The 17,690-nt window shown below is 44.2% G+C and overlaps 1 protein-coding gene across 1 annotated transcript in view; it reads left to right on the forward strand.

Annotated features, from left to right (window-relative positions):
* The window catches only part of MUC19 (mucin 19, oligomeric), a 1,331,159-nt gene that overhangs the window by 906,746 nt on the left and 406,723 nt on the right, over positions 1-17,690 (forward strand). The window contains exon 81 of the mRNA XM_078649731.1: positions 7,008-7,070. Coding sequence (XP_078505857.1) covers positions 7,008-7,070 — 63 coding nt within the window. The remainder of the gene's footprint in view (positions 1-7,007; positions 7,071-17,690) is intronic.

The raw sequence follows: 17,690 nt of genomic DNA on the forward strand, positions 1-17,690 counted from the left end.
GTTGGTTTAGTTTGGGATCAGTACTCAACTTTGCTGTTGACAGGGGGTATCCTGGATACACTCGTACAGATGTTAGGGGGAAGAGGGGAAGGAACATGTGTTTCCATGATGGACGTGCATGGCACAACACTGTCTTATTATTAGGTATGCCCTCCCAATAAATTAAGGTCCCTTCGCTGAACTTGAATGGCCTCAATAACCCAATCAATTGCCGAGCAATACAGTCATATCTAGTACACTCAGCGGCAGACATATGCCTACTCCAGGAGACCCACCTTCTTAGTAGGGACTGGCATTGACTCCGCTCTCGACCCTTCCCTCATAATTTTTTTTCTTCCGCATCCACTAAAAAAGTGGGGGTAACTATACTGATCACCAGGTTCTTCAGGAGCTGGGTGGGACCCAAAATAGTGGAATTGAAATGTAGCCTTCTCGCACACACTGTATTCGATCATCCTCATAACTTTATTTTGATCACAAGGATGTTAAAAAGTACATGGAAAAGACAGATACGAGTATCATAAAAGCATAAAAGCCATACAAAAGACACATCTCTTTCATATATACAACTACAATGCAATAAATATTATTATACTGTACATTTTGAGTGTTTGATCTATAAAGCTAATAGAAATTTTGCTAAACCAAACACACATGTTATACAGGTCTCTGTAAAAAGATTTCTCAGCACATTAAGATAGTGGTCAGGACTGATAAGCATACACACACTGCATTCATAGTAGACCATTCTCTGGTGCTAGGCTTCATGTACGTTCTCAACACAGAACAAGAACAATTCTTCTTGTGTCGGAGGTGATGACAAGTGGTACTCCTCAGGGGGGGAACTAAACCTTGTGTTAGACACAGATAAAGACAGATCAGTAAATTGATATGGCCAGATGGAGGCTCCGTTCAAGGGAGGGGTCAAATGGCTTCGAGAGACAGGGTAGCTGGATCACTGCAGGTGATTCCATCTACAAACCTTTGAGTACACAGTCTTCTCCCATTTACACAAAAAATACGCACAACGTGATACTTGTTACGAACCAGGGATGAACATACTCTCACGTAAGCCACGACATAGAACCTGCTGCTTTATTGGACCATGACGCAGTCACCCTTACACTGGAATTCCCTCCACTGGAAAGACCCACCAGAGCTTAGTGGCTTCCGGAGACTCTGCTCCAACGCCCGAGGTTATACTATAAGTCACTAAAGCAATGCAAACGTACCTAGGCTTCAACGACACCCCAAAGACCTCTGTCTTCGTGCTTAGGGAGGCTTAGAAGACTGTGGTGAAGGGCGAGCTCATAGCCATCTAGACAGCAAATAATACGTCCGGCAAAAAGAAGACAGATCAACTGACTAGTCAGGTCAAAGAGTTAAAACAAATTCACAGTCAAACTGGGGCTCTGAGAGTGTGTTGCGAATTATGTATGGCCTGTACTCTACTTGCGGGGCTAGACTTAGACAGAGCGGAATACATGGCTCTCCGGCTAAAACATTCCATTTATATAGGCGGAGACAAATCCAGACGATTGTTGGCTGATAAGCTGAGGACCAAGCGGGACTTAAGACACAGGAGGGCGGGGAGGTGTTCGACGATAAATCTATAGCCGCAAAATTTCAAGACTTTTACGCCAACCTTTATTTGGGCAAGATCTGGAGCCACAGGGCATCACTTCTTATCTGCAAGTAGAAACAGGATTCGCTTCACGCCGGTACAGGTGACCTCACTAGACTCCCCCATTAAATTGAAGGAGGGCATTTTGGCAATTTCCTGTCTAAAGCTCTTAAAAACCCTGGGAACTGATGAATACTTGGCAAGCTCTTACAAGACCTTCTGCCAGATCTTAGCTCCTGCTCTAGCTAGGTTGTTCAGCTCATTAATGGGCCATGGATCCATCCCCCCTCTATGCTTACAGCGACCATTGTAGTCATCCTGAAACTGAAGAAGGACAAACAACAATGTAGCTCATACCACCCAATATTGCTTCTGAACATGGATATCAAGCTCTTTATGAGCATACTTGCAGCATGGTACAGTCCCCATATCCCCGGTATCATTGACCCGATCAGTTGGGGTTTATTCACCAAAGATAAAGCAATGATAAAACAAAACAAATCCTGCACCTGAATGATAAGGCCAATCATTCAGATCTTGATGCGGAGAAGGCATTTGACACTGTGCACTGGCACTACCTGGAGCAGACTCTCTTCCATTTTGGACTGGGCGACGGTTTCCGAACTTGGGTAGCGAGCTGTTACAGTTCACCCATGGCGATAGTCAGTGTCAATGGCATTACCTGATCACCCTTCCCTATTAGCAGAGAAAACAGGCAATGGTGTCCTTTCCCACCCCTGCTGTTTGCCCTTTACATGGAGACATTGGCCCAGTGGATCACAGATAACCCGGGGATCACTGGAATCCCCTTATGTGGGAACAACACACAATCAGCCTATATGCTGATGATGTCTTAGCTGTTCTAGTCAACCCCATAACAACCCTCCTGGCCTTCTTAGAAAATCTGTCCGTGTTCGGCTCGACACCGGGATTCCACATTAATGTCAACAAATCACAGGTCCTCGCGCTAACAATATCCCGTAATCAATTGTCCCCCCTTAAGGACCGCTTCCAGATACAGTGGGCTCAACCATCGATCTCATATCTGGGCATCCAGCTCACCCCCACAATCCTTCAAACCGTTACCATAAACTATAACACCCTACTGAACAGGATCAGCAAAGATTTAAACTGCTGGAAAAGCCAAAACCTCTTTTGGCTCAGGCGGATTGCCGCCCTTAAAATGACTATCTTGTAGAGGCTGGTTTGATGTTTGGGGTTACTCAACCTTCAGTACTACTTTAAAGCCTCGCAGATGCGGTATCCCCTGGACTGGAGCAGAGATGAATCAGAGAGGCACTGGCTGTTCCAGGACAGGGCAATAGCTGGACTTCCCCTGTGGAGAGCACCTTCTTTCAAGAAAGTGCATAGACCAAAGAGCTTGAAAAGGTCTCCCATAACTAAGACGATCATGGGGGTGTGGGATCGGGTAGTGATTAGACGCGGTCTCACTATATTCCCCTCCCCCTTGACAACCTTGTTTGATAATGCAGAATTTTCTATAGGGTAGCAGCGGAGGGTGTTCAAGATCTGGCGTCAGACACCTTGCCTCTCTGCAGCCCATTTCTTCAATGAGGAGGGAATCATTCAATTTCCCTAACTATGCTAACAATATAACTTGCCTGAGACTGAAAGACTGCATTACCTATAATTAAGACACTGGCTCCAACACACTTCTAACTCCTCAGCGGTGGTTAGGCAGCTTACACATCACCAAAAATTATTGGTGACCAAAAGTACTGATACAGTCAGAAACGGTGGGAGAGGGAACTGGGGAGAATGCCATCCCTAAAATAGTGGGGACAGATCTACTGTAGGGTGTGGCACACAGCCGACCACAACTAGTATAGAGACTGCTACCAAGGTAGTTACTTACTGGTACCTGACTCTGGTGTGCCTCCACGGAGGCAACCCAGAATGAAACACGGACTGATGGCATGGATTACCGGGCACTCTGCTCTACCTGTTGTGGGAATGCCCATGTCTTACGGCCTACTGGACTAAACTTCTAGACAACATAGATCTACATTTTGACACACGATACCTAGATTCCCCTCCTACATGATCCTGGGACTGCTCAACCTGCCAACTTACCCACTCAAATCCTGCAAGAGAAGGCAAATGGGGCTAGCACTGGGGGCAGTGCTTCAGAACGTCATTACTCATTGGGGCACCCGAAACATCCATATCAGGAATGGCTTCACAAATTATTGCCGCCTCTAGAACCTCATTTGGGGATATATGGCACCCATTACTTATTCTCCCATCCACAGAATTCTGGGAGTTTACTTTATCCAAATACCTGTCCGTTCTCCCATTAACGGAACCCCCTCCTGACCCGACAATGGGTAAACACCCCAGCATTATTTCCCCCGACTGCTGAGAAAATAACATTTAAGTAGCAAGTAATGAAGGGGTGGTTAAGGGAGGGGGTATGTTTTGGGGATTGTTTGTTGTTATTAATTTTTGATTTCATAAATGTCCACATGCAGAGCGCTGCTCCTATTCCTGTCTTGCATAAGTGACACAAGCAGAGAGCTGTGACACTCCTATACTGTTTTACTACTAACTTGCACATGTGAATAAAAAGATTGAAACCATAAAATAGGCTTATAACCTACACCAATTTATTGTTGGGCAAGGTTACAATGGGCCCCATTAGGATTGCGGTGAATCCGCATCCTCCGGGCCGGCGGAAGCCACCGCCGGCCCGGAGGATGCGGATTCACCGCTGCGGTGAGAGAAAAGACCCCCCGCCAGATTAGGATGGCAGGGGGGGTTATCTGCGGTCAGGGAGACCGTCCGCCGCGGTCCCGCGGAGGAAAAGCTCTAATATGGTGGCGGTGTCTATCAGACACCGCCAGCCATAATAGGATGCATGGGGAAACATGCTTTTCCACAGCGGGTTTTCCGCCGTGGAAAAGCATGTGGTCTTTGGTGTTTGGGGGCCAGGGTGTCGGGGGGGGTGCACATGGGGGGTTACCTGTGGTACCCACCAGCAATTACATGCACAAAGCGCGCGGTGCCTGCCGCTTTGTGCATGTAAATGTTAAACATGCATTTTTAACCTTGCGGCGGGTGCTACTTCAAGGTTAAAGATACAGGATGTGACCGCCAAGGTGGCGGTCACATCCTAATTGCACTGGAGGGACCGCCGCTGCCCCTGCGGACGGTCCCTCCACCACGGGGGTGGCGGACGGACGCAGGTCCGTCCGCCATCCTAATAGGCCCCATTGTGAGGATCACATCTAAAAATTGAAGGAATGTGTGATGGATGAATATTTTGCTAGTGTAGTCCAGTCATAAAAAATTGAAAATTGCTGATTCCTGAGTTTGAGTGACACCCCATAAGCAAAAAGATGGGGTCACCTTGGGACCCCCTATCCATTAGTGAACGTAAATAAAAAGTTTGTTGGAGAGTATGAAGGTACCTGCCTACTCTTCAACTAACATTAAAAAAAAGTCATTTTGTTTCTTAATTGCACTGCCTACTTGAAGGAAAATGGGCTGCATACAAAACTATTATTTTATTTTAGGATGACCACAGGAATATTGATATGCTGGCCCCTGCCCATTAATTGGAGTAAGTCCCAATTTGCAAACTCTCTCTTTAATATTCACCAGGTGGGTCAGTATATGATCCACTCAGAATCAGAATTGTATGAATGGATCTCTTTCTACCTAAATTGCTTAGTAAAATTCCATACTGATCACAACCATTCTGGTATTTAGTGCCTGTGTTACAATATTGAACATAAATGTGCAATTACATTGTGTAAAGTAAACTAAATGCAAAGTCTTTATCCTAATATTTGATTTTCAAAATCTTTCGAGTATTTCTATTTGTTTCATGCCCAATTAATAAGACAATCATTGAATAGCAGTGAACTGAAGTGTCAAGAATCAAATTCATGCAACAGTTCATGTTACTGTTACAAATGATTCTACACATTTAGGGCTAGATGTAGGTAATTTTATTTTACCACTTCTTAAATACCGAATTTTACCGATTCGGTATTTAAGAAGTGGTAAAATAGAGGGGGGGGGGGTGTAGGTATTTCAGAATCGGTAAATACCGAATCGTTAAGATTCAGTATTTACCGATTCTGTAAGTACCGAATCGGTAATGCCCATTGATTCCTATGGGCATTGAAGCCCATAGGAATCAATGGGCAATACCGAATCGGTATTTACAGATTCGGTAAATACCGATTCCAGCAAGGGTGCAGGGGGTGTCACTTTGACACCCTCTTGCACCCCACATACAGGCATGTGCGCCATGTGGCCTAAGGGCATGTCTGTCTGTCACATGGCATAGGTGTGCATGCACAAATGTGCATGCAAACCTGAATTCGATATTTTACCACACAATAGGATTGTGTGGTAAAATACCGAATTCTGAAGGCCTGTAGCACTGTAAACAGTGCTACCTACATCTTGGATTTACCGAATCGGTAAAATTACCGATTCGGTATTTTACAGATTCGGTAAATTTACCGATTCGGTAAATTTACCGATTCGGTAAATTTACCGAATCTGTAAAATGATGCCCCTACATCCCAAAAACCCATTTACCGGTCGGTAACGGCCAAAATCGGCCGTTACCGGCGGTAAATGGCCACCTACATCTGGCCAATAGCATTTTGTGCAAATTTCAACATTCCATGTAGTCATGTTCCTTACACTTTATTGTTTTGAAAAACATACTTATAGTGCATCTGATGAATTAGGTACTCATTACAAGTTCAGGTTTAAATTAATTTCCCTGCAGAAACAGAGGTTTGCACAGGAAGCAAAATTATTATATTATCACACCCTCATAGTTTTCCACTGATATGTTCCAGCAGGTCAAACTTGCAGAACTTTATCGGGTAAAACGCTCACTAAAGGGGAAAATGTGAGGCATTCAATGAGTTAAAAACCTATTCAGCTTTTTATATCTTGGTTCCATGATGGGAACTAGTAAAAGACAACACATGGTAAATGTATCATCCTAGGGTAACAATATTTACCACATATGGTTAAATACCCCACAGTCTTGAATTCAAATTGTTATATGGGCTGTTGCCTTACAAATTGTGGAGGGTTATTTTATATTAACATGCTTGTATTTTAGCTATGATTGGAATGTATTTTAATATAAACCTATCTTATTACATTATGTTTTATGTGATGATTTTCCCTGATGATAAAAATAACTTGATTTTAAGAATTGGTTTAATTACAAGAATAAATTAAATGTATTGATTACATTCCCTTTCATAAAACTAAAGATTCAAGAACATATGTCTATTCAAAATGTATGACAAATAATTATAATAAGATTTGAAACACTAAAACATGGGCTTTTTGATAATATTTCTATCATTGTCTATTTCTGTAGCCACCACACCTCACCCCACTAAAACCTCAACAGGCACTACAGTCTATACATCAACTACTGGAAGTATGTATTTCAATTATTTCCCCCATGCTTGCTTCTTAATGTGCATTGCCTAATTTATTTTTCATAATATGAAAATATGTACCCACACGTACAATGCTCTTTTACGGCTGCATCAACTTCTTTCCCGAGTGTTCAAATGCAAAGATGCTTTTCCTAATGTACCAATCCAAATTTGTCAGTAATCATTTACAGACTCAACTGGATTACAATCACCACCTAAGTATTTGGAAAGGTCAAATAGTGGGCATCCTCTCTAAAAAAATTAATCTATATGTGATGGATCAATATTTTGCAATTGTAATCCATTCAAAAAACATTGAAAGGTGCTTACTCTCATGTTCGGGTGACACCTCAGTCGCAGAAAGGACAGAGCCACGTTGGGACCCCTTCCACTTTGTTAATGTCAATAAAACTTGTATTGAAGAATATGCAGGGGATCACTGCTTATACTTTAAGATACCTTAAAAAGTTGCTTTTTAGGCACTGCACTGGAAAACAGGCTCCATAGGAAAAACCAAAAATAATTTAAGACGATCACAGACATGTTGATCTCTTGACAGTAGTAGGCTGCAATCACTGTGATGGCCACCAATTGAAGTGAGTTGCAATTTTCAAATCTTCTATTTAATATTCATCAGGTAGACTGGAACATGTTCCACTCAAAAACAGAACATTATGAACCAATTTGTTATTACTCTGTAAGTTGGTTATTAATATTTGATTCTAATCACAACCAGTTTTGTGTGTCTGTTATTTAGTGCATGTGGTCAGTGTTCCATAATTGAAAACAAAATGTGCAATTATGTTGTAGAAAGTAAAGTAAAGTAAATACAAAGAACTCTGTGTTAATTTTTGATTTTTCAAAATCTGTGGGAATGTTTTTATATATACCACACACAATTAATTATTCTGCCATTCAATAACAATGAAGTTAAGTGTCAAGAAGCACTTTCAGGATGTCAGTTCATGTTGTTGACATAATTATTCCTCACATATAGCATTTTAGCTTAATTTCACCCATTAGTACAATCATATTCCATATACTTAATTTTTCTTTAAATACATACTTGAAGGGCGTATGAAGGATTAGGCATTCATTACAAGTTCAGGGTTAAATAATGTTCACTCCTAAAACAGGTTTGCACATGAATCAACATTATTTTACCACGCCCTCATAGTTTTCCTCCAGGTCAAACTTGATTGCTTTTATTGGGGAAAAGTTCTGCTAAAGGAGACAATATGCTGAATGATGTGTGTTAGAACCAATTCAGCATTTTAATTCTCATTTTCCTGTTGAAATCTAAAAGTAGGAGGGGCCGATTCACAGAACTAATCTGAGACAAAATCCTAAACTTTCAAATGTTTGTATTCACAGAAGGCATTTAGTAAGAGTAAAGTTACTATTTTGTCTTAAGTTAGTATTTTGTCTTGTTAGTATTTTGTCTTAAGTTAGTATTTTGTCTTAAAATAGTATTTTGTCTTAAGTTAGGATTTTGTCCTAAATTAAGATTTTGTCTTCAATTAGTATTTTGTCTTAAGTTAGGATTTTTTCTTAAATTTGGATTTTGCCTTAAAATAGTATTTTGTCTTAAGTGAGAATTTTGTCCTAATTTTAGACAAAATCCTAACTTAAGACAAAATCCTAACCTAAGACAAAATACTATTTTAAGAAGAAATACTAACTTAAGACAAAATACTAACTGAAGACACATTTCTGGTGATGTGTGGCATTTGGCAATCCCAGAAGGCCTCATTCTTGCCACTCCTATGATGTCTGAAACTTTCCCCAACTGTCAGGAGCTTGATAGCCCACCCTACAGGTGTGGCTAAGTAAGGGCCATTTGCCCATGAGAAAATATGTTTGGGGACAGGTTTTCACTGCCTGTCGCTAGCTTATCCGCATGAACAAAAGGCATCCTCCTCTAGTGTGTTGTTACATGCAACCCTTCAAAGTTGGCTTCCCATTTGAAGCTAACCTTTTGGGTAACACTCTGGGTGGCCTTCCTGGGAAAGGAGGTCACACTTCACTCTGCGGCAACTGCCTTTGTTCCCAAGCTTGGAAGTCATTTATACATCTCCCTAGGTGGGCAGAAAGCTGTGTGGTGGCCAGGCCTTGTGCAAAGTGACTGGACGAGCTAATACACAGAGTAGAAACGTCCTAAAAGTTGCTCAACTTTAGTAGTGACATCAATCTCAGGTTGGGCATCAAGTCAGATTTTACTCCATAATTAATTTGAAACCTTACAGTACCCAGGTATGTAGTCCTATTCAGAGGTTAGCCAGGCTGGGATGCCAGCTATTAACCCTGTGTTAGTCAATGAGGCTACGAACTTTCCTCAGCAAAACAACAATTTGAAGGGTTTTCCTGCTAAGACATGTATTAACCTATATGTTTTGCTTAATAGTATTCAGCTCGCTGCCATTGTATTCGATACGCCTTCCTTAGGAGTGACTTACACATACTACTGGGAATGGTGGCTTCGCCAATGTGTGTAATAGCAAAGTTGAACTAGCAGTGTACACACTGCTCTTCCAGTCTGCAGTGGCAGGCTGAGGGCCGTTTTGTGGTTTGTCCCACTCAGGGTGGCAGAAACAGTGCTGCCGCCCTGGGTGGACACTATGCCTTCCGTGCTCTTGGTACCCTGGGTACCTTATACTAGGGACTTAGAAGTAAGTCAGTACTTGCCAATTTGGAACACCCAAATCGGCATACCTTTTGTAATGGGTGAGAACACTGGCGTTTTGGTCTAGTTACCAAGGCTCAGTGAACTCTCAGAGATGATAATCCAGCAGCCAAATGTTCAAATGGGGTAAAAGGTGTGGGGAGGGAACCTGCAAAAAGTGCTATTTCCTTACATGACGCCCCCAAACAATATGTCTGGGAGACCTCAACGACAATCTTGGTGAGTCTGCCTGACCATTCAAGGGTAACACCCTGTTGCTGAGCAGTTGCCTGACTTTTCAGGACTTGCGGGGGAACAGGTAAGGTCTTACCAGGGCCAACTTTTGAGTTCTCCTATACTGAGTTTAAATTCCTGTGGCTCACTGGGCCCACATGTAAGAGTTGCCTTCCTTTCCTATCTTTTTTCCTTGCCTTTCTTCTGTGTCCTATGTCTCCTAACATCAGGAATGGAACAACCAGGATCCTTGGGTGAGGCAGTGCCCTGGGCAGCTGCTCTCTCTGGGAGGTCATTGTCAAGGAGATAATCTAGTTGGAGCTCTGGACTGACTACTACCCTATGACATCTAAGGGCAGCCCCTGTCTCTAGAGTTACAAAGGCCACAGGTCTGTTAGTGACCTTCACTGGATAGCCCTTACTATCCTCACTTCTCCAGAGAAATACTGGTCTGGGGACACTAACATGTCCTCCACTATGGTGTGACTGGCACCTGTGTCTCTCAAAGCAGGGATTGGGATCAGTTAACTTTTAGATGGTGCAAGTGTTTACTACCACTCTCAGGAATCACAAACGCACCTTGTACCCGTTAAAAGCAACTAGTATATCCTTATCAGAGAAATCCTCCTCGAAGGCTACACTGGCTCAACTAGTGCCTACCTTCCTGTTGGGGCAGGCTTTGTCTCCTCTGTAGTGCTCTGTTTGCTGACAGTCAAAGCAAGGCCTACTAGGTCCCAACTATTCTGCTTGCTAGAATTGTGATGTTTTTAATCTCCTCTATTTTAGGGTTCTGCTGTCCTGAGGTAATCTCTTTGGCGGGTTTACCACCACCCTCCTTTCCTTTCAGAGTGCTCAACCTTCCCTTCTTGGGATCACCCCTGTACTTTCTTGGGAACTCTTGTTCTCACCCACTCATTAGCTCTCTTGCCCACTCCCATGGGCTAGAAACCTTTTAATCTACTAGATGCTTGTGTAACTTCTTTGAGGTACAATTTGTAAGAATATGCTCCTTGACCACTAATTTGTAGAGCTCCCTTTTGGTATCAAGGTTTTTACCCTTTAGCCAGCTATCCAGTGACTTTACAGATGCATCCGCAAAGTCTCTGTTGACCTCTTGGATGTGTTCCTCAATTTTAGTCAGTATTCCTCTGATGGGAGACCTAAGAGATCAACGTGTGCCTCCCTCATGCGGGAATAAGACTCTGATACCTCATACTCTAAGGCCAGCAATCTATTTCTCCCTACTGTTAATAGTAACTCCCACAATAGGGCCCCTAGTGTTGAGTACCCACCCTTCGTATTCAGAGAGCTCTCATAGTATGCCAGCCACCTCTTCATGTCATCCATATCTCCAAACTTGGGAATTATTTTGCCACAATTTTCTTGGGAAGTTAACCCTAGCTTGGCCCAGCTTTCCTGCAGGGCCAGTCTTCTTGCTTGGAGAACCAACTTCTTCTCCTCAGTATCCAGGAAGACCAGTTGGCCATCCAGTTTGTTCAGACTCCCTATGGAAGTGAAGTTCCTTTCACTCCCAGATAGCAAACCATTTATTGATCTTCCTCTGGGGACCACACTGTTGTTGTTTACTCTCAGTCTCAAACGGCCTTATGCAATTTTCCTCTTCATCACCACTGTCAGTAGTGACTTCCCCTAACAATTGGGCCTGAGCTCTCCTTGCCTCTTCATCTTCTGTGAGGGATTTTTCCAATTTCTCATTTATGGCAGTCTGTATAGACCGATTCCCCCTCTCTTCCTCTTAAATCATGAATTTTCAGTGTGGGCAGTGTAGCCTAGTTATGTTATGTATCTTTAAGCCTTTGCAAACCCTTTTTGCTATGTTAGGAAAAACTGATCGACAAGTTCTTTGGCTCTTAGAAAAAGAGTGCCTAGTACTTCTGAAAGTGTTACCTTAACTCTACTCAGTATGCCCTTTCTATGGATGCCAACTTATTAATTGTCTGGTACAGTTGTACACAAGTTCTGGATCCCACCGCTGCCACCAATTTAAGGATGTTGGTCGTCCATATGATATGACTTTGGGGCCTTATTGTGGAGTACACTCACAAATGCTATCTTGGGTCCAGTCAGACTTGTTTACTTAACCTTAGTGCAAACCTAGGTAGCTCTGGCTGCGTGCAGTAAGGCTTGGCAAAGGAACTTAGTGTAAAGTACTTAATAGCACGAAATAAAGTCACACAACAAGAAATAGACTCAACAACAACTTCTAACAATAGAGCATATTTTAATTACTTTTTTGATTCCTTGATCGTCAAAATCCTCCGGATGGTTCCAGAGATAATAATTTTTGAAGACATAAATACATTTGGATGAAATTGCTAACATGCATTGGTCAATAAAAACTTTTGAAAACTTTGAAACAGTCAGTTTGTCAACGCCAGCCCAGCTTGCGTGACCAAATCCAACAGGGTGGACCGTTACCTGGCCACCAGAGACTTTTCCAGTTCAGTTCCATCCTTTAGGAAACGACCGTAAATGACAATGCAGTGGTCCTGGTGGTGGGGATTCAGGTGAAAAAGAATCTCAAAGATGCTCCTGGTGCTGTGCAGTCAACTGGGGTGAAGTGCGGTTCATTCCTTGGTCCAAATGTGGAGTGAGGCAGCTTTGACCATGGCACCTGTGGTCACACGACATACTCTTTGCAACAGTAGAAGGTCAGTTGTGGTCACAGCGAATATCCTTGATGGGGGCTATTGTCCCTCTTGGGTGACCTATCTGCTCTCTGATTTTTCTCGTGGTTGGCCCGGCGGTCACAAGTGGCAATTTCTTAGAAGTGGCTACTGCTTTGCCAGTTTGAGCTTACTCAGCTTTGATGTCCCTGGTGCTGTTCTAGTGGGCCAGCCAACAAACCATTGGAGTCACTGCTTCAATATGGGCCAGGAGCTACTGACACAGTCCAAAATCACTAGCCCAAAGTGGAGCAGGTGTAGTCCTTCCGAGGATGCAGCCTCTCTCAGTGCAGCTTCAAAGGCAGCAAATCACTTCTCTATCGTCCTGTCTCCAAATCCAATGTGTACTGAGGTTCAGCGTGCCAGGGGTGCCCGTCTTATGCAGGTAAAGTGTCATGAGGGTACAAAATGGTCACTAGCCAATGGGCTAATAGTTCCCCTCTACATTGATGACAAAGTTTCAGTGATTTTTGGCATTTGGCAATCCCAGAGTGCACTATTCTTGCCATTCTCAAGATGTCTGAACCTTCCTTCTACTGCCAGATGCTTGGTAGCCAAAGGGCTATATGCCCACAGGAACACCGTTTTGGGGATGGGTTTGTCCTCTCTGTCCCTCTCTCTAGCTTGTCTGCAGGAATAAAAGGCATCCTGCTTGGATGTGTAGTTACATGCGGTCCTTCAAAGGCGGCATTCCCTTTGAGCTCACCTTTTGGGCTAACACCTCTTGTGGCCTTCCTGAGAACGGAGGTCGCACATCACCCTGCGGCAACTGCCTTTGTTCTGAAGCCTGGTAGTTGTATACATGTCTCCCCATGTGGGCAAAAAGCTGTCTATTGGCCAAGGCTTGTGCAAAGTCAATGGACCAGCTGGGACACAGAGAGACACAGAGGGACACAGAGACAACTTCCTAAAAGTGCTCAACTTTAATAGTGATATTGGGCATCATGTTTGATACAGTCAGACCCTCCAGTATTTCGCAATTTCACGGTTTGCTGCGAAATCGGCACTTATAAAAAAATGCAGCGATTTTTACAAAAGTGCCCGCAAAATCGGCCCTTTTGTAAATATGCCGCGATTTGTTCAAAAGTGCCAGGGAAATTGAAGGAATGCAAAGGTTAAAGTTGTACATTTCTATAGAAGAGCAAAACATGGTTCTTTTCCCCCCAGTCCCACATCTCTAACAATCACCAGCATCAGGCGTGCATGTGGGGGTTATCTGGGGGCCACGAGCAAGGTCATGAGCCGCCTCCAAGTGCTCCAAAATGCCGCGGCGCGGCTGGTGCTCAGACTCCCCAGGAGGTCACCCTCCAAACCTGCTCTTCAGGCCCTCCATTGGCTTCCTATGGAGAAGAGGGTTGAGTTCAAGGCCCTCTCCACATGCCATCGCATTCTGAGCGGTAAAGCCCCTGGACCGCTTCAGAGTCTGGTGACCCACTACGAGCCCACTCGCAACCTACGGTCCTCTCAGACTGGGCTACTAAGGGTACCCAGAGTAAGGAAGGCGCGTATGGGAGGGAGATCTTTTAGACATCTTGCCCCCAGATGTTGGAATGTCCTTCCCCCTGAACTGCGACTTGAACCATCGGAAATCCTGTTCAGGAAAAAGCTTAAAACTCACCTTTTCAGCAGGTAGCCTTCAGTGGGGGGGGGGGGGCGACCACTCACTTATCACAGCGCGGGGACACGCCAGTGGCGTCACCAGGCGCTTTACAAATGCCCAAAATAAATAAATAAATAAATGTGGTAACGCGTTTGTTTGTTTGATGTGAGCTGGGGTTTTTAGATCATTAAAATGGACAAGCCCCTCTACAGCCATGCATTTGTCAGGACTACAAATAAAGCTATGCACTGAGGCAAGGCTGAACACGAAGTCATGCACATGGATAGTAATACGCATGAGGCTATACACTGAGGCAGAAGTACGCTTAACGTTGTGCACTGAATCAGGAGTACATGTGAAATTAAGCAGAGGAGCAGTAGTATATGTGAAACCATGCTCTTAGGCAGCCATCCACTGAGCAAGGAGTACAAGTGAAGCCATGCAGTGAGGCAGGAGTACACGTGAAACCATGTACTGAAGTAGGAGTACATGTGAAGCTGGGCACCGAGGCCGGAGTGCACATATAGCCAAGCAGTGAGGCAGGAGTACATGTGACGCTATGAACTAAGGCAAGAGTACACATGAAGCCATGCACTGCACTGATGTAGGAGTTCATGTGAAGCCATGCACTGCACCAGTATAGAAGTACATGTGAAGCTATGCACTAAGGCAAGAGTTCACGTGAACCCATGCAGTGAGACAGGAACAAATGTGAAGCTATGAACTGCGGCTTGAGTACATATGAAACCAAGCACTGCAGTGCTAGGAGTAAATGTGAAGCTATGCATGAGGCAGGAGTACACATGAACCCATGAAGTGAGGCAGGATTATATGTGAAGCTGGGGACTGAGGCAAGAGTACACATGAAGCCTTGCAATGAGGCAGGAGTACAAGTGAAACCATGCAGTGAGGCAGGAGTATATGTGAAGCTATGACCTTAGGCAGGGGTACTCTTAAAGCCATGCACTGCACCGATGCAGAAGTGCATGTGAAGCTATGCACTAAGGCAGGAGTACATGTGAACCCATGCAGTGAGGCAGGAGCACATGTGACGCTATGAACTGAGGCAGGAGTACATATGAAGCCATGCACTGCACTGATGCAGGAGTAAATGTGAAGCTATGCATGAGACAGGAGTACAAATGAACCATGCAGTGAGACAGGAGTACATGTGAAGCTGGGCACTTAGGCAGAAGTATACATGAAGTTATTCAGTGAGGCAGGAGTACATGTGAAGCTATGACCTGAGGCAGTACACTTGAAGCCATGTACTGCACTGATGCAGGAGTTTATGTGAAGATTAGCAATGGACTGATGCAGGAGTACATGTGCAACTATGCACTGATGCAGGAGTAAACGTAAACCCATGCAGTGAGGCAGGAGTACACGTGAAACTATGACCTGAGGCAGGAGTACATAAAAAGCCACCCACTGGTGAAGGTAGGGAAGTCTCTATTAATGTTTTATCATAAGAAGCTGTTCTATCATCCATGCCCTTGGTGAAGAATGCAACAAGTCAATGTTGACTTCACATGAAATAAATACATCTGTTAGAGAACACATCTCACATATCTTATCACCTAATACAAGGGTACTGGTTAAACTAAGCACAGGGACACATTTGACAAGGAACGTAAAACAAGCATTGAAAATGCAATAGGTCTCGCCTTTGATTAAGTTAAAGCCATTTGCTTTGCTAATGGTTTTGTATAGCAAAGCAAATTGCTTTAACTTAATCAAAGGCGAGACCTATTGCATTTTTAATGCTTGTTTACTTGTTTGACGTCACAATAGGCGAGCCCGTAGACGGGGTGCTTTTTCAATTGCTTGACGTCACAACAGGCGAGCCCACAGGCTGGGTGCTATTTCAATTGTTTGACGTCACAACAGGCGCTGTGAAGAGGCTGAAGACACCAAGGTCCATGGAGGTAGCTAGGCTTGGCAGTTTGTGATGGCGCAATGGCTCAATGGCATTGTGAATTAATGAGGTAGTCAGGCCCCACGCATGGAAGTTGGTAAATGCATCCTTGATGGACTTCTCAGGACCTATACTAAAGCAAATGGAGGATTGCATTTCCAAGGGATAACATCCTTCACCTGTGGGCTGCTTCCTCTGTTCCATATCCCAGGTTGCCTACTTCAAAGTGGAATACTCTGCTAAAACAGTTTCCATTGATTTAAGGTTGAAAATGAATGATTATCCATACTAATATTATAAAGAAAGAGCCCAAACCTTTGAGGCGGGTAATCTCAGTAACCACAGCACCAATCACAACACCCAATACAGCATTGGAAAGGGCAGTTGCAGCAGAAGGACATAGGCTATGCAGACGACCACCATTTTCTTATTTTATTTTTTTGCAGAGTTTTATATAGCGCGTACTTGACCCAAACTGAATCAGGTATCAGAGCGCTTTACATAGCACCAGTTACGTTACATGAGGACACACATTCCTTTTTTTTAGGCAAGGGGAGATTAAGTGATATGCCCAGAATCACAGGATGTTTGGCGTCGTTACCAAGACTCAAACCCAGATCCCCAGGTCCGAGGTCGAGCGCCTTAGCCGTTGGGCCAACTCCTCTATACATTTAAAAGGTAAAAGAACCGTGCCAGCAAAGTAGTCCCTTGTGAGCGTGTCTTCGTTGTGCTGTGGGCGTGGGCTGGGGGCGTGACTAACGCTGGGGGTGTGTGGTACGGCCATCACATCGTGGGCTGTGGGCGTGTGCTGGGGGTGTGAAAAACACGTTCACCTGGAGGCCTGGTAAATTACACGCGCCTGCTACCATCAACCAGGGCTCTAGCTGGGCTCAGGCGGCGGATCAGTACACTAATTACACGTGCCTGATAACATCAACCAGGGCTGCAGCTGGGCCTCAAGCGGGGGAACACGCGCCTGCTAACATCAAACAGGCCTGCATCTGGGCCTCAAGCGGGGGAACACGCAAATGAGCGTGTCTGCGGGGACAATTACTGCAGCCTCTCCTACTTGCTGTCACTCAACTCGCTCATTAAACTGATTTACCCGCGGCTGATAACTCTCTCATTCAACGACATTACACGCGCCTGCTAACATCAACCAGGGCTGTAGCCGGGCTCAGGCGGCGGATCACTACACCAATTACACGGGCCTGCTAACATCAACCAGGGCTGCAGCTGGGCCTTCTCCGTCCCTATTCTAATGAAACAAAAAATGTTTTCTACCGCGAGATTTTAAAATAAATTGCCGTTGCCAAATACACACATTACACACATTCTATTTCATACCCGGACAACGTCGGGACGGGCTGCTAGTGATTAAAATAAAGTGCAAAAATGCCACTAAATTGCCATATTTGTGCTGCTAAATTTCCATATTTGTGCAGCTAAATTTGCTAATCCATGCCGCTATAACCTGGAGGGTCTGAAAACAGTTCAACAGTTAATTTAATACCTTAA

This window comes from Lissotriton helveticus, chromosome 1_1 (assembly GCF_964261635.1).
Source record: "Lissotriton helveticus chromosome 1_1, aLisHel1.1, whole genome shotgun sequence".
Classification (NCBI taxonomy): Eukaryota; Metazoa; Chordata; class Amphibia; order Caudata; family Salamandridae; genus Lissotriton; species Lissotriton helveticus.